Source organism: Zalophus californianus, chromosome 4 (assembly GCF_009762305.2).
Source record: "Zalophus californianus isolate mZalCal1 chromosome 4, mZalCal1.pri.v2, whole genome shotgun sequence".
Lineage (NCBI taxonomy): Eukaryota > Metazoa > Chordata > Mammalia > Carnivora > Otariidae > Zalophus > Zalophus californianus.
Genome location: NC_045598.1, coordinates 49,906,053 through 49,933,043, shown reverse-complemented (window position 1 = coordinate 49,933,043; position 26,991 = coordinate 49,906,053). Strand labels below are relative to the sequence as shown.

The window sequence follows — 26,991 nt, the reverse complement described above, 5'->3', positions numbered from 1 at the left end:
GTAGAAATTGACAGTTCTCTTATCTCACCCCCAAATTACAAAGTGGATCCCACACATAAATGCTAAGTCAGCAAGTCAGTAGCTTTGAAAGTTATTTCCTAAGTACTGAAATATTCAAAATACTCACAGAAATGAGTTAATGGATAACTAGGGAGATGTGATTGTGGTTGGAGTACATTCCTTTTTTGTCTAGCAATGTGTAGCAACAATATCTATGTAGCGATCCGAGATGGAAATGACACAGATGATGTCGGTGACCAGGAGAGCCACACTCAAACAATTCTCCAGGGTGATTTTCAGATTGGCAGGTAGAGCTGGAAGTTTTCAAAATCTGGGGCAAGCATCATGATTAATGGCTTTCCACTGATTGCAAAGGCCCGTCTGAGGGTTTACGCCACCAACATATGGGCGACCACCAGATAAATGAGGAAGAACAAACACGATTAAGCCTAAAGGAAATAATCCAAATACCAACTCTGCTTTCCTGTTATAAATATCACATTTTAAAAACCACGAAGATGAGGCTTTTAATAGTAGTCAGTGCAGGTGATGAGAGGGAGTAAACAGAGGGGGCAAAAACATGTGAACACAGCTTTTCTTTTTCTGGCGAGGGAATCCCGTATTTTCTTTTTTTCAGTGAAGGGTGTTTTCACAGCGAGTCCCAGCGGGGAGGGGGCTTTCAGAGCACCAATGCTGGACGATGCTATTCCCTCAGACATGGACTCAGTGTGGCCCTACAGAAGTGTGACTTGAATTAAGTAGGAGGGTTATCACATGAGCTTTTCCCTCATTAATGACTGATCTGATGCACCACAGAACACAAGCTTTAGGGGACTGTTCACAGGTTCCGTAAATACCGAGCAGTCACTTCAAACATTCTGTCCCATAAAAACTGTTAACAGTAAGTAGCTCAAGTACCTCTCGGGAATCACGGAGGTGGTTTGAGTAGATGTTCTAAGTCAAAGTCCAACAAATAAGGCTTATCACCTTCAGAGTCTCTTGAAAAGCCAGAAAGGGGGTTTCAGCAATATGCAGAAGAATTAAATGCATGATTGCAGCCAGAGCTGAGAACTCTCAGAATTTCATCACCTGTGGTAAGCAAGCATAAGCTAACATGATGGTATTTCATGTCTTCGCTCACACCTGCTCATGTGGGAGGGGCAGAGGTACAACTTGATCTACTGTGAACATTAGTATACCTTATGGCTTTGGCTTCCTAGCACTATCAGTCTTATCTGAGCATGTATGTCCACGTGTCCATGTGCAATTCTCCCCCACACCCAAATTAGATTTTTTGCATCTCCAGTTTTTTTTTTTAATTTTTGATATTTGTTTCTTTAAAAACCTCTTGGTAAATCAACAGTGAGCAGACACTCGCAAAATATTTGGGGATAATGAGAACATATTCATCTACTTATTAATTCTATTCATTAAGCAAATAAATACCAGGTACCTGCTAAGTTCAAGGCACAGAGCTATATGCTCTGCAAGATTGTTTTAAAAAGAATTGGTCATGAGCCCGACCCTTAATCAGCTTATAGTTTTTTAATAAGCCAGATTCTATGTGGTTGGTGCCAAGGAAAGACTCAGCTAAAATTAAAGCCATCGAGGTGGGGCCCCTTCTTTCCAGAATCACCTTCTCTGGGAATGCTCATTCTGAAGGTTCTGGCAACTCTGAATCACTTCTGTGGTAGTCAGCTCCTAGGAGGTGAACAGAATGTGAGGAACAGTCTACATAATGAAACAGATGTGGCACTGTGGGGATTATGGACAGACTGGAGGGGACTTACATCTGACATTTCAGAACAGAGTAGGTACCCACAGAAGGTACCTCTCTAAAAGTCTTGGTTTCTTTCTGCCACTATCCCCCTTCCATTCCAAATCTCCCAGCTTTTGGCCTCTCCAATATGTATGCTCTTTACAGATATGAGCTTTAACTGAGAGCAATAATGGCAACTTTTCTTTGAGTCCTTACTATGAACCAGGCATGATGCTGTTTCATGTACATATGCTCTCTCTTTTTTTAATTTTTATTTTTTTAATTTTTTTAAATTAACATATAATGTATTATATTTGTTTCAGGCGTACAGGTCTGTGACTCATCAGTCTTACACAATTCACAGCGCTCACCATAGCACATACCCTCCCCACTGTCCATCACCCAGCCACCCCATCCCTCCCACCCCCCACCACTCCAGCAACCCTCAGTTTGTTTCCTGAGATTAAGAGTCTCTTATGGTTTGTCTCCATATTCTCCCTTTTAATACGAAGTATGTTCTTTTAGTATTCTTATTTTACTGATAAGAAAACGGAGATTGGGGCAGTAGTTTATTCAAAGTCATCCAGCCATTATTTCATCTAAACTTGGGTCTGTCTGACTCTAGAGGCAGAGTTTTTAATCATTATATTATACCAATTTTGAGTTTCAGAGATTCTGGTATTTTATCTCTGGGCTTCAAATAACTCCTTCAAAATTCCCATCTAATACTCTAATTGGACAAAGATTTGTTTTCTTTTACAGTTGAGTCTTAAGGGAGTATAAGAAAAGAAAGCAAAAATTCCACAGAAAAAAACAGACTAGTTGGACAGGGAAGAAACAGCTGCATCCACTTTAGGTAAAGTTACATGGCCTAGTTTATGGTTTTGGATGAAACGGCATGTTACCATTTGTCTGTTCATTCTCCATGGTTTACTAGGAAAATACCATTCGTTTCCCATTACCTTTCTCCTCAAGAGCTAGGATAAAAAGAATATGATTTCCCCTCGCATATATACATGAAGAAGATGTAATCCGTTCCCACTTTATTTGCAGACCAGAGTCTGTCACTTCTTCACCCACCAAGATTCCAAGAGTTCTTAGAGTATGGTTGCTACACTTATGAGAGTTGCCTTTTTAAAAACAACAACGAAACAAACAAACAAAAACCTTTCAGGAACTCATCGTCCATAACCTGGGTAATGAAAAAAATCACTCTTGGTCAAAGCGACACTAGAAAGTTCTCTAATGCACGTAAATACCTGGTCCTGAACTCACTTATTTTCCTTTAGGGATTACGTGTCTTTGGAAAAGAGGTAAAATCATGTTTCCTCCAATCATTGCATCTGAGATTGACAAAAGGCAGGTAGCGGAAACTGAGTAGCCTGCTGTTTCTCTAGGCTGTTTCCATTGGAGGCATCCAAGACAAAGCGACCTCTACTTCTTTTTCTTTGAAACAAATAGACATTTGAAACATAGGAACTTACTACTTTCTCCCCCAGATATTAATACTTTCTTTGAACTCACATGATCCTACCCCCTCCAACAACACCCCAAAATAGTATCGTGAATCCTTGAGGTATAGCCTCAAGTGATCTGGGGTTAAAAGTGAACTCGGCTAATATCTTTGTGCCTTTGGCCAAAAAATCCAGGCTCGATCCTGGTTGCTTTTTGGAATGGGAAATGCACAATATCTGTATTACAGGCAGCTCCAGAAAGGCATGCCAGGCCTCTCATGCTCTCAATTTATATTTGCATGTGAACAGCTTGTCGGCCATTTTATGAAGACAGATGAATCGCAGGCCTGCTAGAGGGACGGCCAGCCCTAAATATATGAACCACATACCCGTACAGCCCACCAATTTTTAAAAATGAAATGAGAATAAAATGAGTATCTCTGGACACAACTTCAGGCAGATCATATATAAGTATGATCGAAAAATGAAACACTTAAGGTATCACCTATAAGTCAGGTGGAAATAAAGGATGAAACTAATGTATAAATATCCCTTTAAAAATGTCAACAAATAATAAGATGTAGCTATTTATGACACCAAAGACAAGACTTCAGGGGTCTCTCCTTTCTTATGCTTGCTTTGAAGAGACAACTTTGATAAGGAAAATACCACTAAAACACCAGAATAAGAAGAGGGATAGCCAGAGAGTCCATATTTAATGTCAAAATCCAGCAGTGGTATCAAGAATGTCCCAGGCTTGGGAAATGAAACAAATTCTGTAGTGAGAGGATATCTAATGTGGCAAAAATCCTCCATCCCACAATTCTGACATAATTCAGTTTACCTTATCTATTCCAAAAGATCAGACGGAGATCAAAGTGGAAAAATATATAGCACAACAAAAGAGTGACCAAAGGAATGAGGTCATTATAAGTAGATGAAAAACCAATATGGTAAAGGATGATACTGACAAGAAAAATAATGAGTAATACTGAAGAGCTAACAGTTTTTTATAAGCTATATGAATATGTGCATCTCATTTAGCTCTTCAACAGGTAGGCTCTTATTATATATTATTACCATACTACTTTAAAGATGAGGAATAACTTTATGCCTTGAGAGGTTCAATAACTTGTTCAATGTCACAAAGGTAAGAAATAGCAGAGGCAGAATTTGAACGCAGGCCTGATGCCACAGCCTGAGCTCTTAACCATGATGACATATGCCCTTCACAGGCCCGTCAAGGTCAAGTCTCCCCATTAGTGCCTTTAGTTATATCACTGAGGAAGAGCATTTTGGAATTTCATGAGATGATATCTGGGAAAATACATAGTATAATGTTTAGTATATGATAGGGACTGCCAGTTCACTTTTCAGTTTTGACTGAAACTGATTGTTTTACTCCATCTTAAATTCCAACCTATAACAATCTGTTTTGTACTTGGAGCACATACCACGGATCTAGAACTTTACTGGATACTATTATATTTGTATATAAAGAGCGCACTCTATGCTAATCAAGTTTCTGCTACAGAAAATTTATATAATTACACAATTTAGGAATTTAATACTGTCACGTACCCTTACTATTTTACTTCAGACAATTTAAAGTGGAAAATCCTTCAAAGGCAGAGATCATTTTCTGAAAGCACTTAGGAAAGGGTTGAGCTGTGAACGGCTACAAAAATATTTGTCAATGACCTTAAATCACCAGTGAAGAAGGTCGCGGGGCATTTGCCACCTTAAAAAAGGAACTAAAAATGAAACAGAGAGCCAGTGGCTCCCTGCTTGTGCTGTAGAAGGTTCTGATTTGGTAAATCAACCCTACCTCTCACAGTCATCAATGTTCTTGGGAACTAAGGTTCTCATGAGTACCCGGATGGTGTTTGGGAGCGGGATGGAGGAGGGCTTGGGGGCTGCTCGAATGATCCAGAGACCTCCTTGAGTCATCAAAGTTGTTCCTACTGTGAGCTACCCATGGGGCAGACCCCAAAATCCTTGTACTTGGTTGGCTCCTGGCTACCCCAACTAAACTTACCATTTTCTGGCTGGTCCTTAATGTCAGCGTCACTTGGCTGGCTGGGACTTTCAGATTGACTTGAATCTGAAAAACATAAAAATACAGCCAAAAATTACAGGGTCTGCGAGGGAAAGTGGATCAGAGGTGCCAGACTTTCTCAAAAGGTTCAGCATGTAAACTAGGAATGAGAACATTATAGGAATGACAAGATGAATGAGGAAAAAAAAAAAGTGGGGGCGGGAGGGAGATAAGAAAGGGGGAGAAAAGCAGTGGCAGGAGCAGCCTGTGCCTTTAGAGAGAGGACGCTCCGTTCTGGGTGTGCCTCCAGCGGCGTCTGGCTTGCGCCAGATCAAAACTGGAAACTCTTCAGAAGCCCTTCTCTTACAGAGAAACCATTTCCAAACTGCTCTTCTTCATTATTTATACACTAGAGTCTGATAAAGACTTCATCCTTCATTACACACATCTGAAGCTTGATTCAGAACATAATAAAGTGTCAAAACATATTTTGAAGCTGGTATATAAAAGCAACCCAAACAACAGTAACAAGTTCTGTTGATATTTAGCTCTGTACTACAGCAACATACTATGCAGACTAACGCCACTAAATACGAGAGTCCTAATACTCCAGGCGCATTCACTTGAAATCACAGGATCACTCAAAGGCATTTTGCTGAAAAGGGACAGGTTTCCTCCACTTTACAAGTATGATTTTCCTTTTGTACTGATGCCTTTGGGAGCTGCTAAGAGGACTTGTTTGCAAAAACAGGTTCCTGCACACCTGCGTTGAATTCCATTTATTTTTTACTTAAAAAAATACAATTATTTCCAAACTAAAAAAAAAAAAAAATTAATTCAGTTGATTTCTAAATGGGATCATTTTTGATGAAATAACATTTAATTTTAAAAATGAGATCAAATTAAGTTAGAGCAAAAGAATCTCACAGAATTAGAAGTAAACATACTTAGACATTTTTAAAGGGAGGAGACAAAAATCGGGCAAAATATTTCAAGGGTAAATTTTCCTGCTATAAAACATATTCTGAGACTTGAAACAGTATATAACATTGTCTAAAAACAAACAAACAGAAATATTTTTTAGAAAAACCTCTATATCTGTGGAAAGTCTGGCTAATAACTTTACCTTGGCTTCACAGGGTTAGAATTGGCTGTCTAAAATTTGACCACATTGCAGCAAGAAGTTCAGTGCAAGATCAAAAGGTCATGACACTTAACTGTGATTAAACTGAAAATATTACTTCTATTTCAACAGAGTTATAGCATTATTATTCTCTTTCTTAGAGATATTGCAAAAAGAAGTAGCACTCCTAGTGACCCTAGGTCGAGAAATGCTAATTTATTACCTTAGAAAGGCTCTCTGCTTTTAAGCAAATGAGGATTTTAATTATAGGGAAGTACTATAAGGAAAATATCTCTTTAAGTTTTCAGATGATCTTAACCTGGTGACTACAGCAAAAATTCTACGCTGATCGAAAAGTGCAAACAACAAAAGATGTGAATAGTGAATTTTTGTTTAGGTCTGGCAAAGTGATCGCTTTTATCATTTTGTAACGATCACCATAGTGAAAGCACAAACAAAAGCATGATAGCTCAAAAAAACGAGAGAAATCCTTCAGAATGATTCCCGAAATCGAATATGGAGCCTGCACTGAAAATTGGAAATGCAAATTCATATTGGTCCATATTTTAAATTTTAACTCGATAAATTAATATTACTTTTAGAGCAATAAAAAAATATGGCATGACTACCTTCTCTTTTTCTATAGAAAGATCCTATAATTTTGCCATTAAAAATTACAAATTAAATAGTCTGAGAAGTATTTCAACATGTTTTAGGAGAAAGGCATACTTTTATTATTTTTGTCCTAAAAAACTTTAAACCGTTAATACTTATAATTAAAATTTTAAAAAAATACTTAATTTTGTTTTAGGGAAAGTTAAAATTCTTCCTGATCACATCCCAAAAAGGATACATAAAATTCTGCCAAATAGAACATTTATGTTGCTGTAATACCAGCAAACCTAGCTGGTGGAAATATGATAGCTTAGCCGATGTTCTTCTTCTAGGTATAGTATCTTCAGAATTAATCACTTCTTCGTGAGCAAACGGAAAAACATTTTTCATCTCAATTAACCTAAATATACAAAAGCCAATTACTTTTCTGATATTTATCCACTAATATTAAGGCAAGAAGGTTAATGAGATCAAACGATGTTTTTTAATAACATATAAGTGGACTTCTTTGTTCTTTTGACTTTTCTTTTGCACTTGGTTCACCACCCTACCTTTACAGAAACATAACATGATTACAGAAGACATGAACAGCAACAGAAGATGGCCGTAGGTGTGTTCAAAGAAAGTTTAAAATTCCAAGCCATAGAAAGAGAAGCAAATAAACAGCAAATGACTGAGAGGCAAGAACAGACTCAGAGTTCGTACGAAAGGGGCTGCAGCGCTCTTCTGAAAGCTCAGATGCACACACTGGGGCTAGCCAAACTGAAAACAGATTTTAATTTCTCCAGTTTTATTCAAAAGCTGGAGACACTGCTATCCACGGGGGACAGCACACTAAAACACACTATCCTGGTAAGGGATAGGCAGAGCCAAAGATCTACAAGAAAATTTAAATGATCTAAAAATTTCCATAGTTACTTTCAACCCTGGGCTGTTTAATGCCATTTCTTTTTTGAACCAACAAGGAACAGAACTACCCTGTCCCGGGAATATGTTCTATGCTGAGGATGCATGGACACTTTCCCTGCTGTTGCAAACGGTCACCGACGCTGTTAAGTATGGAGCCAACCAGATGACCAGAATTGCTAATTAATTTCTACCCATACATAACTGATGCAAGTGAACAATTGCTTTCTTAAGCATGTACACTGAAACACTATCATGAAGGTTAACAATTAACTTACTTTTCTCTTTTATACTTGGTAGAGACCTGCCAGAAGCCTAGGTTAACTTCATAGCTTACTTTCTTTGACAATTATCACAGGGTCAGCTGATTGCCTCCTGAAAGAATTAGAGGCCCCAGAAAACAGACCCAACTGCATGCAATTGGCGGCCATATCTCATAGCTTCTACCTTATATCTGGCATGACTTCCTCTGGTTCCCTGGTTGAAAGCCAGAAGATCTGTATATTACAACGAAGAGAATATTATTTAAAGTGTGTTTAAATGATGGAGTTAGAAATGCTACTGTGAGGAAGTACATTAGGGTCATCAATTTTTTTTTCCCCCGTCTAGGGACTTGCTTTTGGTTTAAGGAATCTTAGACTTCAACCTAACCTTGAAAAGCAATGTTTCTTTTGGTTTTTAAAAAATTTATGAGCAGAAATTTAAACCTAAAATAGACAGGGTTTGCATATAGGAGGCTGGGTTGAGACCTCTTAATTGAATGGGCAGCCAGCTATCTATGCATTTTTATGGCGCCTACAACTATATTGCTGGAGTGCTCAGACAAAGATATTTCACTATCAATCTAATCACTGGGGAAAGGAATAAAATAAATCCTAATGCCTACATATCAGTCTCTGCCTCCATAAAGCTTGTGCAATGCAGTAACAAAAGCCTTGTGCTGGATTTGCTACTTATCCATGCATTCAGTTGCCCCAACCTCAGTTCTGCTCCCCTTCAGCATGGACTTTCAGAGAACATTCCCGCTGGGAAGGGGAAGAATGACAAAAACATATCATTAGGTTAAAACCGAGCAGGCAAAAAATATAGACATCACTTCCATGGAGTTTATGTTCTTTAGACATGAAGCAAAGGTGGAATGTTGCTAAATCTTCCCTGTGCTCGGCTTTCTCCTCTCCAGTCCCTTCACTGTACAGCCATTTCTTACGGTGTGATTTATACTAAGGGGATCTTAAACGATCTCCTATGAGAATCTGAGTTCCATAAGAAAAGAGTTCCTTTCTCACTTGTCTCCAGTACCTTCCAAGGGTACCTGGCCCAACGAAGGATTGATTCACTAACTGCTGAACTCAAACAAAATGAATTTTCAGTAAGATGAACTTGTCCTTCAGCTTTCTAACACTAGGCCACTGCCAGCGACTGAAAAACATACTAAAGTCATACCTCTAGGGACTGAGGCTCACAAAATGAGGAAGGAGGGCAAAAAAGGCCTTTATTCCTGCTTGATGTTCCCCTTCGTGGGGCCTGGCAAGAAAGAGACAGGCATATCCCTCTGGTTCGTTGGGTGGGAAATCTTCCTCAGTGTTTAGCAGTTGCGCACGATCACCTCCCGTGATCCCCTGGCCAACACACCACAAGAGGTTCCTCGGTGTAACAAGAGCCGAGGACAGTGTCAGACACAGAGGAGGCCCCCCAGAAACACGTGCAGTCTAAAATGATGGACGACGTTTTCGCACATTCAAAAAATACAAAGCCGAGAGAAATCTGCCATATTCTGATACCTGCGGGGTGCCTCAAAATCCCAACAACCGCTGTTGTGAACAATTGATGAAGGAAGAACAGAGGTGATGTGGTGAAGAACCCTTCCCCCACCCTGACACAAACCAATGTAATTCCTATTCAGTTATCATGATATCAACCAAAGTCTATGGACCCTAAAAAGACAAATTCTGGTTCCAAGAGAAAAATAATTCAGCCCAAGTTTCAACTTCCCTCCCTGCATTATGATTTGGCTAAAAAAAATGAAGTTTTAAAAGTCTCTGTTAAACTTCCGTGTCCAGTTCTAAGTCTCCCAAATGTAAAGGTGATATGAAAAAGCCAGAGGCCTCCAGGAACGTAAATGAGTTAGTCAAATGAAAGAAATAAAGTGAAAATTCCACCTAAAAGAGTTTCAAGTTGTTTGTGATGTGAAAAGAAAAGGCAAGGACAGGAATGAGTACTCTGCTGCAAGTAAGTGAAGACTTAGGAGCATTTCTGGAAGAAAAGAAAATAAAGACTAGAGGTGATTCCATTCTGAGTCTAATTAACTCCACAACTGTAGCCCTTAAAGATATTCAAAATTCAGGTAAGTTTTGTTTTTTATGGTTCAGGGAGACAGAGTTCTTTGCAAAAGAGGCCAAAACACACCAAGATTCACTTTTTTCTACATCCATGATGTTATGATGGAAAAACAGTTCTCCCTCTGATTGCTAGTGTAAGGTTTAGAATTACTCTACTGTGACCCTCCAGTACCACAACATGTTATGATAGTAAAGAAATCTGGAAGGGCAAATAGTTATGATAGACACATTTGTTTATTAGTCATTATAGCTACAGTTACCAAAGAAATATTCCAAGATTTTTAATATTTAATAATTAGGGCTATCGTCTATTTTTTCCCCAGTATCACCATGACCTTAAAGACTGAGGTGTGAGGAAATTATCTGAAAAACCTTTGTTTGAGAATGGAGAATGTCAGTATCTAGGTGTACATATGTATATACAATTTGTAGCTTACACGTGAACACTGATGAATACAATACCATCAGCTAAATCTAACATTATCCATCATGGTCTGGTGAAGAACAAACAGAGATTTATAATACCATCATTCAATCTGGGGCCACTAAATATATTCAATTATTATTAGCTTTCCAGAGAATAGATAAAATCCTTTAAGCTCAGTGAATAACCAAACCAATATTTAATGTCAATTAATGTACACAGTTGTGACCCACTTAATGAAAAATTAACATACAATAACCTAGATTTTAACACAGATAAATCATGAGGTGAGTCACACCATCAAAGTTTTCTTAGCTTTGAAAATGGAAACAAAATACAAACTTTGATCTCTACAACTTTCCCAGTAAGCTGGAAGGGAGTGTTTGCGTGCGTGCGTGCGTGCGTGCGTGCGTGTGTGTGTGTGTGTGTGTGTGTGTGTGTGTGTGTTTGCATGGGTGTGTGTGTGGTAACCGCGGTAACCGAAGCATGCTGAGCAAGTCCTTCGCCAGAAGGGAGATGGGGAGATGGAGCAGAGGAAAAGCCCTCGGTCCAAAAGAATTAGGCTGCGTGCACACGTGGGTCTGCCTCTCCTCTCATCCAGGCTCGGACGGAGGGGGAAGGCTGTGTTCATGCAGCAGTGACGTGGCAGGGCTCCCCCAGCTGCTGGGGAGATCTACCTCTTAGCCATTCCCCTTGATCGCATTTTCAGGGCATATTTGAGTGTTACATAATCTAGGTTACTACCATTTTTTTTTCTTGAAAAAAAATTTTTTTAAGTGTCTTCCTTAAGAAGAATTTGTGAAATATTAAATGTGCAGGAATTAGAGTTTTTGGCGTTAGTGCTGGTATTCAGAGCCCATCTGTTTAGTCGGGACTGTGTATGATGATGAGACCGTTTAGGTTGAAGAGTGAGTCAACCGTCTTATCACCTCATAAATGTGTTATTTTTCTATGTGCATGAGGAGGTTGTGGAATAATATAGTTTCAACACGCTGAGAAAAAAAATAAAATGGCGTAACTATTGTGTTATGACAGTGAGGGGGGATCATTTCTAAGCTTTAGAAATGACAAATTCAGTCACTCTGAAAGTAACGACAAAATGACTCAATCTTAAACCTTCAGTCTTTGTATGAGGCTGATTTTCAAGTAATGATCAGCTTTTTCAATGAAGTTCTACATGAAGTCAATGATCTGCAAGCACGATACTAAATTTATAATTTCTTACATTTTCTTCGACAAGGGTCTGTGACTAAAATAAACTATGGTATTCAGGTAATCATTTTGAGTTTTGTTTTTCCCACAACAGGAAATATGATGGTAACCTGTTGATCATTTCAGAACTCCAAAGTTACTGACTGAGTCAACCTGGTCACCCACCCACTCATGTGTAAACAAAGACCTGCTTAAAAAGCCATCACATTCCCTTTTTAGTCACTTTTTTCACAAACGAAATTAATTGGAACAGTAAATTGGTGGAGTTCTTAAACAGAAGAATATATACTTGAAGATTACTCACATAGTCATCTACACAACTTAAAATAGAAAATTTCCCTATATACTCTCATGTTATAAAAACAAATGTGTCAAATGAAAATGATGCATGGTTGAGTTATAGTCTATATGCATTATTTTCTTGTATCTGAATATCTATAAAGAAATTTATTACAGTAACAAAATGACTTCTGTTAAGGGAAACCATGCTATTTAAGCTCAGGATGTACACTAAGTATTAGCTTTTCTTGCATTCATTTTTTTTTTTACTACTGAAAGGAGCATGAAATGACAAATAAAAAAGGTGTTAAAAAATCTCAACTATATAATTTAACTGCTCTGGATCTCAGTTTCTTCATCTGTAAAATGGGGACACTAATTACCATCTTGCCTAACTTAACAGGATTGTTGCAGAGATCAGCTAAAATAATACAAGAAAACCTGGTTTTAAAACTGTAAGGTCTCCCCTCCCCCCAAAAATGTACATTTACCATGGCAATATGAATCTTTCCATCCAAATGAGGTTTTTTGTTTCTTTTTAAAATCAGACCCAACTCACCTATGATGTGATTCTGGTATAAAACATCAGCATCATGGACCTGGTTTAAAAGAAAAGGTTCTTAATTCCCATATACTGGGAAAGAGATTATCTCTGATAATGGAAATGTAAATCTCAGCTTGCCGTTGTTTATTCCAGACAGACATTTGTGTGTTAAGTCTGTTTATCAGGCAACACTTTGTCTAAGCCAGGAAGTAGTCAGTCTTTGTAACAAGATGTATGCAAATGAATTTCCCATGAGTCTCTGCAGCAAATTGTAGCAGGGAAAAAAAAATTCCTTGTTACTTTACCAGCAAGAAGCTACCTCAAAAGTAGTCTAGAGACAGAACTATGAGCTAGACTATGCTGATTAGTTTAAATGAGTCCTAAACATGTGCTCACAGTCTGTTGCTCTTTATTCTAAGCAGACTTGGTACATTACATCTGTTTATCAGACAACACTCTGTCTGGGTATTTGGGCTTTGTAACCTGTGTGAAAATGAACGGTGACCATAATCCCATGAAATAACCTGTCTGAGGCAAAACTCCAAACCTCCTGTCCCTTTAAGAATCCCCACCAGTAGAATTTCCCATGAAACCTTTGAAACTTAAAAAAAAAAAAAAATTCATAGAACTCTTAACTTTTTGCCCACCTTCTATCTTAAATAACTTTTCTACATTCATTGGCTCTCCTAAGGTAATGACAGACTCGGGACAGAATGGTGAATTTGATCATGCAAATTGGACTGATGAATCTAAAAAATTGCTAATATGCCCTACCTAACCATCAAAAAACTGATTTTTTTAAAAAGAAAATACTTTTATATCATAATAAAAAAGTATTCTTTAATCCTATTATTATTTATCCTGGATCCTTTTTTTTTAATCCTAATATAACTCTTTTTTTAAAAAAAATCTATACATGAAGAATTGAACAGTGTATTTCTTTTCTTTTCGTTTTTTCTTGTTGGTTTTCTACAGGGTTTTAAAAACCTTAGGAGAGGAATCGAATTGGTTTAGCTTTTCTTCCTAGACAAAATAAACACTTTAGGACTCTACTTGTTTGTATTCTCCTCAGTGGTGCTGTATGCATCAGCAGCTAAAAACAAAGAAACTTTTTAGCTGCTCAGACAAAATGCAGAAGCTTCCCAAACAAGGAGGCAAGGGAGGGAATATGGCTGGAGGGGAGGGTGGGGGTGGAGAAGTGTGCAGAAAGTCTGACAGTCCATTCAATACAGGGATGATGGCTATAATGCATCCAGGGTGCCCTTGCTAATTAAATATGCATTGGCACAGTTTTGATCGATGCAGACCATGGATCAGGTGACACACCTGTAAAATCTTGAGTCCAGAGCTCCCAGGAAAAGGGAAAATACAGTCTTGTCTCCTTATCTTTGTTTTCAAAGGCTCTCAATTTCTGTGCTTAGATATCTAATTTAATTCTCTCACCCCTCAGCAAACTGGATTAGGGAAGTCAATACTGCCTTTGTGCATCGACAGGAAAACACAGCTTTCCTTTTATTCAATTTAGCTATGACCTTTAGACAAAGATAATGACAACTGTCTAAAAGTAAGGTTAAGGCCTCAAGAAGACCCCCAGAGCTCAGGCTCCCACGGAATTTGGGATGACAAGGTAGTGGGGTGTGCTGTGTGACAGTTCCCTGCTTGGAGAGGCAAAAAGGAAGATAGGGGATTAAGAAGGGAGGGACAAGGGGCCCGGAGAAAACACAAGTGGAAGAGATCTGAATCTACTGACTATACCACCGAACCCTCCAAAATCAAACAAATGGACCCTGTCACATCCATAACCAGAAAATAATTCTGTAGAAGAACAGGAGCGAGAATGGCATAGTAACAATTTGCCTAAAAAATGCAGACACCTTCATGAGGAGGCTAAAGACTCTGCGGCTGGGTAAATCAGGACGTTTGGGGTTTTTTGCTTGTTTCTTTTTGGTCTTTATCCTGAAGCATTGGAGAAAACAGGACCGTCTGTAAGTGTGGTATGAACTGCACCCCTGGTGAGGAATAGAACTAGGGATTTTGGACAAGTCTGGGTTTCTGCAGTGTTAGCAAGTATTTGTACCACTACTCCTAACCAAAGGGGAAAATGACCCTGGAACATTCTCCCGAAACAGTAACTGCTTCCTTTTTAATTCCTTGACCTTGGGCCTACGCATTCCATTCATGAAGTCATTCTTTCATTAATGCCCCTACCGTGTGCCTCTCACCCTGTCTACCTAGAGACACAAAAGTTTAAAAGGTAAGGTCTCTGTTCCCAGGGAGTTTTCAGTCTATGCTGCTAATAATACAATCAAGATTCGGTGGCATCTCCTCTTGATTGCGTCCTATCTCCTGGTGAAATCAATGGACAGCAGCACGTTACTGTGCACACGCCTAATTGCTTTTATTCTCTGTTAGCAGGAATCAGGACCACTAACTGCAGCCTCGGAACAAAATTTACAGGAGCCTGGATGCTAACTGTTGGTGGTGGTGGCTGGGATCTGCTTTTCTAGGAAGCTACGGGAGGCTGAGGCAGAGTCCTTTTAAGAGAAATGGGAAGCTGTTACTGTATACTCGGCATTGTTGGGCATGGTGGAAAATACCAAAATAGTTTTTTTGAATCCAATTTTCCCCACAGAAACAACTTCATAGAGAGTGCCGAATGGTCTTCCTAATCAGGCCCGGTGTCCTCCCTTTGAACAGAAAGGACAGTTCTAACAGAGGCAGCTGAGGTACAAGCCAAGGAGGCAAAGGTATTAGCAAGCCTGGGTCTGAGGCCTCTTTTGGACGTTGGATAAGCCCCGTTGCTTCTCATCTTCTAAACGTCCGAGCTTCAAGATGATGAGGACCGAGTGGTGTGATTTTAAATGCCTTGTAAATTATAAGAGCAATAATTCTCTAACTGCACACGCACGGAAGCAGGTTTTCGAAAGTATATAAACTGGTGAAAGAATCGCACTGACTACCTCCTTTTATTTCCTGCCTCATTATTTTTATTGCCAGACAGCACAGTATCTGGAACATATAGGTCTAATAGATGTTTGTTGGAATGGAATGGAAATCAAAAAGTGAAAAAATAGCTCTCTTAGGATCATGAAATACAACAGGGCCCATCTTAGGAGATGTTGACAGATATTTCGGGTGGATTCTCTGGCTTTGGGGAGACTGCAAGATAGGATGGTGGTATACGCCATGTGGTAAGGGAAGACCCTACAGAGGTCAGAAGACCTGTTTTCTGGACCGGAATGAGGGGCGTGTTAGGTATCCTGTAAAGATTCTTTGCAGCCCTAGAAATTCTAATTTGAAACAGATCATGAGCAATCCAGTCGCTGGTCTTTTGGCTGCATTCAAGCCTGGGACCCTATCCCATCAGAACGGACTGGATGATATTTTCTTATTTACTGCCAATTGTAAGTGCAATTAGAAAAAACATGAGTGCAATAATCATTATAAGTCAAAGACTGTCTCTTCTTTACTTTATAAACGACCACAAATAGCCCACTAAGAGTCACAAATGTTTATCTTCAGTGACTTGGTCAATCCTGACCACAGAAGGCCATAAGCAATGTTTTCTCTTTAGATCTTGATCCACCATGTCACCCAGAGCACCAGAAAGCATTGTGTTTTAGGAGTTACTGACTAAGGTATCCTTAAAGAATTTAGTCTAGGTGCGAGGTCCTAGGATTGAAAACAATACTTGTTAAAACATATTTCAGATATACTTCCTCTACATATAATATATATATACATATATATAATCTTTTTTTTTTAAAGCTTCTACCCTTACATTTGAAAAAGATTCTATTTATTTATCTGAGAGACAGAGAGAGCACAAGCACATGAGCCAGGGGGAGGGGCAGAGGGAGAGGCAGAAGCAGACTCCCTGCTGAGAAGGGAGCCTGACAGGGGGCTCCACCCCAGGACCCTGAGATCATGACCTGAGCTGAAGGCAGATACTTGACCGACTGAGCCACCCAGGTGCCCCTATATAATCTTTACACACTGACAATAACTTTTCCCTAATAACTTGGTTTCTAAACCTATAACAAATATGCAAGAATACAGGGAGTTATCATTTGCCCAACAAAAAAATGGTTCTCAGACTTCCCAAAGTATCATAATAAAGCTCAAATGATATCTGATTCTCTACCAATTCACCCAAGCCTTTTGCAAGTAGAAATAATCATATATGTTTTGCTTCTATGTCTTTATGATAGATAAAATGATTTAAATGTACTGAATCATTTCAGTTTCAGGAGTTTCCATTTGGATCCTATCATGGCTTTCTCCTTGACATATGCAGTGCTAAGTTATTTAAAATTAATTGCAGTACAATATTTTAAAATTTCTTCACATGGTGCTAATCTCAAGTGCTTTGGATGTTTGAACCACACTTGGAAGCCATCAAGTTCTGTGTATCTCTCATGGAGCAGTTGAACATGCTAAAAAGATTAGTCAGTGAACTTTAATCTATAACCAAAACTATACTGAATTATAAAATTTCAAAAATGTGTGAGTTGATACAAATGAGAAAAATGCAAACATTCTATATAACAAGAAAAAAACAAACCTAGATAATTAAAACACATAAATTCACTCCTATAGCTTTGAAATCCAGAAAAGCTTTCAGAAATCCACCACTGATCCTGGGGTCCTACTGCTTGAACACAATTAGGTACCAGTTGAGCTCATGTATTCATGTAAAGTTCATTCATCTGCATTTTTGTTTTCAGTTTAGGACACAATCTCCATTCCTTTCTGTGGTGACCTTGGGGTGGGGGGGATAAGTATTTTTCATTTCAGGAACTCAGTACGGATGAATAATATGCTTAGTAATAATCCTACAATTGAATTGTCTTCCATACAATGCCTAGTGATAGTTTGGGTCAGATTAGCCAAATGAATTCTCTTCAGGATCTGCTTTAATTTATTTATTTTTAAAGATTTTTAGTTATTCACTTGACATAGAGAGCGCTAGCGAGCACAAGGAAGGGGTGGCAGAGAGAGGGAGAGAGAGGGAGACGGAGAAGCAGACTCCCCCCTGAGCTCAGAGCCCAACGACGATGACAACATGGGGATCAATCCCAGGTCCCTAGGATCACAACCTGAGCCAAAGGCAAATGCTTAACTGACTGGACCACACAGGTGCCCCCAGGATGTGCTTTTAAAATAAGAGTTTCTTGTCACCTGGATTTATTTTGATTAAAAAAATCATGTGTTCTGGTAAGTCTAATATAAGGTGCTATTTCAACAGCTACTTCTCATCAAAAATTCTAAGTGGGTGATTTGATATTTACTCTGATTCCTTGTTTAAAAATCATCGCCACGCTAACCAATGACTAATAAGTAGTTATTCTTAGGAAGAAGAAGCTTGCTTATTTCAGTCCATCAAACATTTATTGATCACCTACTGTGTGCAAAAGCACTGTGAGCTTTTTATTGAGTCCCAAGGTAGCTCATAATGTTGACTAAGAATTCCACGCATTCAACTCTATACCATTTAGAAAAGTGTACATTATTTGTTTTTTTTAAAAGTAGCTACATCCCCCATCTCTACTGGTGGTAGTAACATAGTCTCCCTAGGTTAGAACCCTTTCCAAAGTTTATCAGGGGGAGGATGCGGGGAGGCAAATATTTCTATAAATAAGAAATGGCTTATCTGTTTGTTTTATAGTCAACAAAAAGGACAAATCCCTGGGATGCATGGTTTTTCCAATATTTTGTCATGTCTGAAAGCCTATGTACAAGCAAAAGCTTATAGGGAGGTGCAGGGACCAGTGTTTACAACAAAAGCCAGCAGTTCTCCCTGCCAATCATGCCCCCACTTTCACCCGCCCTCACCTCTACTCCCGAGCCCAGCTGGGCTTCATGAGGCACCATTTCCACCCCTGCAGCATTCCCACAGCCAAGGCCCTGAACTATGGTTCCCAGTGACTTCAATTCCACCGCCATATTTTCAGATTTACAATCTTAAGATAAGCAAAGAATAAACGGTGACTAGACCATTTTTGGTTGGATCCTATGAATGTCCTTTCTAAACTCTGTCCTGTTCTATTTTTTGGTTACTAGTAAAGAAGAGAAACACAAACAGTAAGTGGGGAAAACAAAGAAAAAGAAGAAACAATAGAAAGAAAAAAAGAAAAAAAAAGGCAGTAACAAAAGAAGTGGTATCATTTGAACCAAGGTCAGAAATAGCAGTTCTTCCAGTGGGATAGGAAGTTTTATTTGCAACAGACAGGGGGAAAGTTACAAGTAAAAATCAGTTTCTTCAGCGGTGAAGGGTAAAAGAACTCCCTGCAGAGGGTCTCTGAATGGCCGGGTTAGTCCTGGGGAATGGATAGAACAGTCTCAGCATCCCCTTAACATGGGAACGATGTTTTTCTTTCTTTTCCTTTGACGCTGGCTAACATCTCCACAAACAGCACATCATTTCATAAGACTTTTCCATTTAGTAACTTGGGGACAATTCTTTCTTGTTAACATTTCACCCAAATGATTTCAACAATATCACTGGGTTGGTTTCCATTTTCCACTTTTATTTTCTACTTTAACAACTAACCTAATGATGTAATGATTTCCTTTTCCCCTCTACATGGAAATCCTGTAGAAAGGGGAAAATGTCTGGAGTCTTAGTCAACAAAGCCGTAAGTCTTTACCATACAAAACTGCCTCGTGTCTACCCCCCACTGCAGCCACGTATTCTCCCAACTGGCCTGAAAAATCAGAGAACACTTTGTTTTAATACCTGCCATTGTGGTATTGTATGGACATGCTTCGACTTCACAGGGGAAGACTTTACACAAACATATTTGGAAGGAATTGCATTTAAAAAACAGGCCAAAAGAAAATTCTACATTAACAGAGAGTAACATCTCACCAGTAGAAGATAGGGAAATGAATTATTCAAAACGATACAAACACTGATGTCATAATGAATAGAGGCAGGCTCTCAGGAATCTTCCCGAGAAAAGCTGGTATTTACACAGTAATTGGAAGCAAAACAAAACAAAATAAAAAAGATTTCCACATAAAGAAAGTCGTATACGTTGCTTTTCATAACCCCATCAAAACTCATTTTGTGGCACTCTCCGGGCACACACTCTTGATTTCCGTTAAGGAGAGAACGTATAGAACGACAAGACGCCCCGGAGAAGCAATTCATGCAGAACATCAGATGTTACTCAACATTTTCAAGTAACCATGATATGTCAAACAGGCCACATGATGCAAGTACATTTAAATGTAAGTTTCTATTTCTGTGGAAAAATAAAAAAGATCAGAAGTCTGAATCTGGAAAAGCAAAATCTCTTGCAGGTTTAGAAAGCATATACAAAACCTGGCAAAGGAAAACACTGTTCACCGCCACCATCTGCTTTCTGGCACACTGAGGAAACTTTTACTAACAGCAACATCTCCTTACATTAGAAAATCCACTAATTAGTTTTGTTGTAATAAGAAAAAATAACCTTTGCGTGGAAGGCAGATCGCCAGCTTGGTGGGGTGTTTTTTCTTTTTTTTTTTTTTTTTTTGTTGTTGTTGGCTGCACCTTCCAGTAGGGCCTGGCCTATAACATTTCCATGGGCAGCTCACCTCTGAGTTCTCTTCTACTGGAGTACTTTATTATTCCGTCTCTTCTAAAGAAAGTATTCACAAACGAAAGATCAAAAGTGACAGCAACAGAGGGGAAAAGCTTTAAGGTATTTGACTTAATATCAAAAAAAAAAAAAAAAAAAGAACACCAAGTTCAGAAACAGGAAATCTGGGATCCAGAATCAATTGCTAAAAACTCGGTAAACCTGAATCCCATTTACCTCATCTTTAAGGCTATTAAAGTCAATGAGACCTAGATTTTCCCTAAAATTTCTTAATTCTTTAAGTCTAAGTCAGGTTTTCCTAAGAACTGGATGTCCCCAGAAACTACTGATAGCAAAAGAGTGAATAGGGCTTCAGATGTCACTGATAAGTCTGATTTAATTTATGAAATGTTGTCATATACGGGATTAAAACACTACAAATCTAGCAACCAACAAAATGAAAGCTCAACTAGAATTCCTTAATGATATACTCTAAGCATTCAGTCAGCATATCATTCCATAAATAAAACCAAGTATGTGTTGAGCACTTACTGTGTGCCAAACACTCTTGGGAACACTGGAGACAGAACAGGGTTAGAAGAGAATAGGAGGCTCACAAAATTTTGCGCTCATCAGACGCACGTTACACTAACCCTACAATCTACAGAGTTAGGACATTCATCCTCTGCAGAATTCAACAGCAAATCACTATGCTGCTCAAAACGGGATAGTACTAATGCAGAGAGAAACATGGTCCCTGCTGCGCACTACATTGAAAAATCTTCCTAAAAGTTTCTTGAGAAAATAAAATAAATGGGTACAAATATTTGCCGAAAACTCATATGGAAAATAGGCCTCATGCCTTTAGAACGAGAAAAGCAAAGCAGAACACTGGGGCAATGACCATAAAAGTGTAGCCACAGCCTCCCCATGAAAGATGTCTGTGGCTTAAATTGTTTAAACTGGACCTCTGCCCTGATTGAACAATTCATTAATTCAAAACTCCACTTTTTCCATTTTCTAAAAAATTGTATTTATTTATTTATTTATTTTAGAGCGCATGAGTGGGGAAGGGGCAGTGAGTGAGAGGGAGAGAGAACCTCAAGCTGACTCCTTACTAAGTGGACGGAGCACGATGCGGGGCTCGATCTCACGGCCCCGAGATCATGACCTGACCCGGAATCAAGAGTCTCGGTCGCTTACTCTGTCTGAGCCACCTAGGTGCCTCACACGTTTTCCATTTTTCATACAAGTTTTTTCAGTAGGCTCAATTTCGGCTAAATTTAAAAGCAAAACTGCAACCCAGGATGATCTATTGCAAACTCAAAAGTTCTTCTGCCTCAGGAATGAGTGACAGACTATTGCAAAGTTTAATGATAACCCACCCGTATTGCACAAACAAGCCCACACTGCTATTCCCAACTGTATGGCCACAACACGTTGATAACTAGGACAATGCCCATTGGGTTCATTAACCCTCAGTTGCCATTAAAATACTTTAATTAAAACTGTAACACTTAACCCAAGGCCTTCTATCAAATATTTGAAAAGATTTCAGTCAATTTATACAGTTCTGACTTTGCTTTTACCCTGTTTTTGCCAACACCCTATTTAGGCACAGAAAGTAGCTGCATTCTTTCCCGAGCCCTGTCAGTGCAGATCCCTGTCCTGAATTTAGAAGGTAATTCAGTATAGAAAAGGATGAAGACAGAACCCTCTCCCTTCCTCTTGGCAGAATTAATCACTCCCTTCCTCTGGCTCCCTACAGCCTGGTTACTAAGAACAGGGCTCAGCTCCTATTTCATTTCTCTGTGTGTATAATCCCCCATCTGCCTTCCCAACAAGCTGTAAACCCTTGAGGGCACAAGGCTCCTATGTGCCTAAAGAAAGTGTGCACATAGTAAATGCTCAGTAAGTGACCTTGAACAGAGGAATAAAGGGGAGGGGCCAGACTGGGTAAGACTTTTAAGCAAGGACTATCCCAGAGATGGCTTACAGACTTTTCTAACTCCTAGCAGGAACAAAATCCAGTTAGAAAACATGCTGGGTTTTTTTCAATTAAGGCTACACTTCATGCAACGGTTACATACGAGACAGCAACTCCCCATCTCTATCAGCAGTGGCCAAATGTCTCTCCTCGGGGTCACAATAATCCTATCAATGCAATATTTGAAACATAAACCAACAAAAATAGGACTCTAAAAGGGAAGTAAGATTACTCAAATCATGAGACAATTCTGACAATTCTTTGCAAATATTTTGGGACCAGCCTTTAAAAACATTTCCTGTTATCTGTAGTAGAAGGAATAAAGTTAAGTTTAAAATGTTATTTAATGTAAATCCTTTTAGGTCAATCCTATAGAAAATTTCTGTAGTATGTGATGACGGGCTTCTGCCTCTCTCGTTTCTTAATTACTGACGACTCCCAGATATATATCGGAAGGCAAGAACACTTTACTAAGTATATGAAGGAGTGACAGCTGTGTTTGGACTAGTGTATTAGTAAAGCTGCTGTCAATGAGAATAGCAACAACAACATCAAAGGGACATCAGAGGTTACATTTAGATCATTAAAAATCTTTTTTGGTTTTCATGGTAGCATGCATTTTAGGAGATAGATATCGAAACTGTCGAAAAAGTTGTGAGGCAAGAGACCAATTCCAGTATGTAGCATTTTTGCCACACCCTATTTTCACTCAACAGAACAGCTTTTACCTTTGGCTTGATGTAGGCAGAATCTCAGATACTCTTAAAGTCTTTTTTCAAAAACCTGGCCTGAAGTTGAGCATGCTATTTCTAAAATTAGCCAAAAGTTCTGAAAACGGCCTATTACATATATATATATATATATATATATATATACACACACACACACACACACATATATATATATTCACCTTTTATTAGGTGCTATATACTAACGGACTATATTTAGAATATCCATGAAGTGATGTGATTTTGTACAGATGATCAAACAATATATTGCACACTTTTCAAGGGAGTTAAGGACATATGACGAAGGATGCTGAACTAAGAATAAAGATTAAGTATTTAAATAAGACAGTGAGAGGGAAAGAAAACTTCACCTAAGCAGCTAAGTAAAAAATGGAAAATTCATGACCTGGGACAATTTTCTACCTCTGCACGCTTATATTGCTACAGAAATTGATGATTAACTAGCTAACCTTAGGCAGCACAGACAGATAAATTTCTGTCACATCCCTCTGACCTGTTCTTCTCTTATCTCTCTAGGTAACTGAAGTAAAATTCTGCTAAGGGTATTGGGTTTCCCTCTGGCTAAATAAAGGAACGGACCTTGAAAAATATAAACAAAAAGAAAATAATTATTTTGCAAATTTGCCAAAATGGGTGGAAAATAAACAACAACTGGTAGGCCCGGAATAACAATATTTGAATGCAGCTCTAAAGTTGGACAGTTTTCACTTATTTACCACATTTATAAAAATGATGCATCTTTTTCTCTCAAGCCTTGCACTTCTCGTCCCAGGCTAGCATGACCATACACACGTAGTCACAGGCAAGCAGACAAATGGTAACTGTTAACACTTTTCTTGACCAAAAAAATAAAGCACACAGAAAATGGAGCCTGTGTTCAGAGAATTCTTACTTTCTGCTTTAAATTTAACAACACTTAGGGACTAAAAGGTATGGTAGGTATAAATGTAGGGGTGGATATACTTCCTACGGGGCTTAAATTTTGGTCTTCCTGAGGGCAGACTAGCAGTAGCCACATCAAATTCATGTGGGAAGGAAGCTTGAGTCTCAGATTCAAAAGCAACTACCAAAAGATCTTCACTACCACAGTTCAGCAACAGAGTACCATAGTTTCCATGCCTGTGATACCAAGAAGCCTATGATCCCGTGTGAAGTGCCAAGAAAAAAAAGATCCACCTTTTCTATTCACTCCAGCAACTGCTGGTCAGGTTCCAAGGTGACTAAAGACCAAAACCTTCCACCAAAATGAAAACCTTAAGAGAAGGTCTGTACTCACACTGTGGGACACAACCAAACGCTAGGTTCAAAAGATTCTGAGCCTCCTACAGTAACATGCCTTTAACGGGACCACGTTTCAAACGGTTTACCCAGCACTGTAAGAACTGAAATACATATGGCATGTCTTCTTGGTCTGCTTCCTTCATTATTTACGTGGTTTCATCTTTCTAAATTTGGACTTCTATCCCATGCTAGGTGAGGAGAATGTAATACATAACGTGAAAGTAAAGCATATCATATGATATCTGTACTTGATCATTTTTCATGGTTTGATACCCAAAGAATCACTGCCTTTGGAAGATTAGACATTTTTTTAAACGCTAGAACACTGAGCCTTCCTTTCATACAATTCAAAGCAAGGGGCATATTGCTGACGCAGCAACACTGTGGTCTCAGAGAGACTGTGGGAAATGTCAAATTTATGGTCCTGGGGGTGATTGGTGGATGGTTTTGTGGTGTGTATGGTGTTTTGTTTTGTTTTGTGTGTGCTTTTTCTTTTCTCTTTTGAGCCTCTGACAGAAACAGAGCTCTACAAACTTTCTGGCGACCTCCCAGGAAAACAGAAGGAAGCTCTATCCCGTACTTCCCCTGGGATCTAATGAAATATACAGCCTCTGGGCTTCTTTCAATTTGGACTTTCAGATTGCTAAGCTAGTGAAAAGGGGATCCTAGCTGTCACAAACGTCACATGCTCGGGGTCACCTGCTGCTCGGGAGTTCTCATGCCAGTTGTTGACATAATAAGCACCCCTTACACTTTAATTACAATTCACAGTGTGCAAACTATGCAATCTGCTTTAAGGCAGATTGTCTTTTAAATCAACACTAAAATTCTATTACTAATATGGCAATGAAATGTAGCAGGGGAAGGGTGTGTCCAGATGACTAACTATATGCAGATTATTTGCCATTTGGAGAAGATACGGGCAACATTTACCAAAAGAGAAAATGGGGTTGCGGCTCTTAATCCTGGAAGATGGGACTTTACCCTAGCACTGCTCTGAGACCTCCTATGAGTGAACCACAAAAATGAAATACAATATGCCTCATATGTAGCATTCTTACATGTGTATAACTAGCATGTGGGGCCTTAGCTATTCTATGTAATATCTTTTTTTAAGATTTTATTTTAAGATTTTATTTATTTATATGAGAGAGTGTGTGCACAAACAGGGAGGGGCAGAGGGAAAGGGAGAAAGCAGACTCCCCACTGAGTGCAGGGCCCCGACAATGTGGGGGCCCATCCCAGGACCCCGGGTTCAGAAGGCAGATGCCTAACCAACTGAGCCACCCAGGTGCCCCTATTCTATGTGTTATCTTGCCTATCCAATAGAACTGATCAACTGTTAAAGAGCAAGGAATTTCTACTTTCCCCCTATCTTCCCCTATAAACCTAGGGCAGCACTAGAGATGTCGAACAAATGCTTTTCAGAGTTGTGTTGACGCTCTATCATTTACTAGATCCTTGCATTTTGTTAACTACAGACCCGCGTAAGCTATATTCTTGCAATCAAAACATGAAAGGTTATTTTAAAACAGAGCCCGTTTAAAATAATATGACAATGCAGGGAGCTGTTTAGAAAGTGCTAACACATAATTAGAGTCTCCTGTTTTCTCCAAAAACAACAGTGGAAATTAGTTACAATTATATTACAGAGAACTACTATAAACATAGGTGGGCTGGCCTTTGAATGAACTGTCCCAACCCTCTGGGAATTACAATCTCACTTGCCATGCCACAAATGATGTAAAATGAAGGACATGAAATAAACTCACGCAAAGTACACTGATGTTTATGCAGTCTGACTCAAACACCTTAGCTGAGCCTCAAGTACGCCCCATCGTAAAACACCAACGGCTCAGCAGCAGCAACAAAATAGTCAAACAAAACAGAAACCCAAATTTACAGAAATAGTAAACGGATTTTTTAAAAAAATCAGGCTTTACTTATTTTAAGGAAGGATTATATCTGAATTACAAATGCCAGCAAGAAATGTCTACTCACTGCTTTTTTTTTTTTTTTTTTTTTTTTTGGTGCCAGGCAATAGTAGATACCAGGACAAAAATCAACAACAGCAACAATAAAAGATCAAGAGTTTATCCTATTTAGACGTGGTTATTCTTAACACAGGAAGCAGATGCATCTTCCACTGCCCTTTCAAAACTAGTAGTTCCTTTGGGAAAGCTTTCAGTCGATTGGCTGTTGGGTTTTGTCTTCATGAAGACAGACACAGAGCAATTTTATTTTCTTTCCTATTGGAACACTTTTAGCCCTCACCTGGCTCTCCCCAGGTAAACCATTTGATATACAGCTGCAGAAGAGTCCCAATCTGTAAGCACATCCATTCTCTGCAGACAGGAGGGGCTGTGAGAAACTTAATTCACCAGCATTCGGCCACCCCTAGCCTCTGACCTCAGGCTCCAATTTTGATTACAGTAAGTTGTGCCACGTTCTCGAACCAGTAAGCTCCACCTTAAGTGCTGACTCCTTCCTGGACCTGTGTTTGGTCAAGTTCCCTGCCTCAGCTGGAACTGGACTCACCAATTGGGTTTTCCTTACCTCCTTCCCAAGAAGAAGATTCTGACACTAACACCCAGGAGAGCACAGGGACCCCCACCACCTGCTGACAGCCTTCTCTGATGCTAACTTCCTGCCTGGATTAGTGTCGCCTGCGTATGTGTCCTATTTCTTGGGTCTGCCCAACGTTTGGGAAACT

At 39.1% G+C, this 26,991-nt stretch overlaps 1 protein-coding gene across 7 annotated transcripts in view; it reads right to left on the bottom strand.

Annotated features, from left to right (window-relative positions):
* NFIA (nuclear factor I A) overlaps positions 1 to 26,991 on the bottom strand; it is a 355,478-nt gene that overhangs the window by 166,587 nt on the left and 161,900 nt on the right. For 5 of the 7 annotated variants that reach the window (XM_027597919.2, XM_027597911.2, XM_035727035.1 and 2 more), the window contains exon 3: positions 5,252 to 5,317. The exons of 1 other annotated variant lie outside the window; for it this stretch is intronic. In XM_027597919.2, coding sequence (XP_027453720.1) covers positions 5,252 to 5,317 — 66 coding nt within the window. Of the gene's footprint in view, positions 1 to 1,570; positions 1,702 to 5,251; positions 5,318 to 26,991 lie in introns of those variants that run through there. One more of the 7 variants, XM_035727036.1, reaches the window with a different exon arrangement.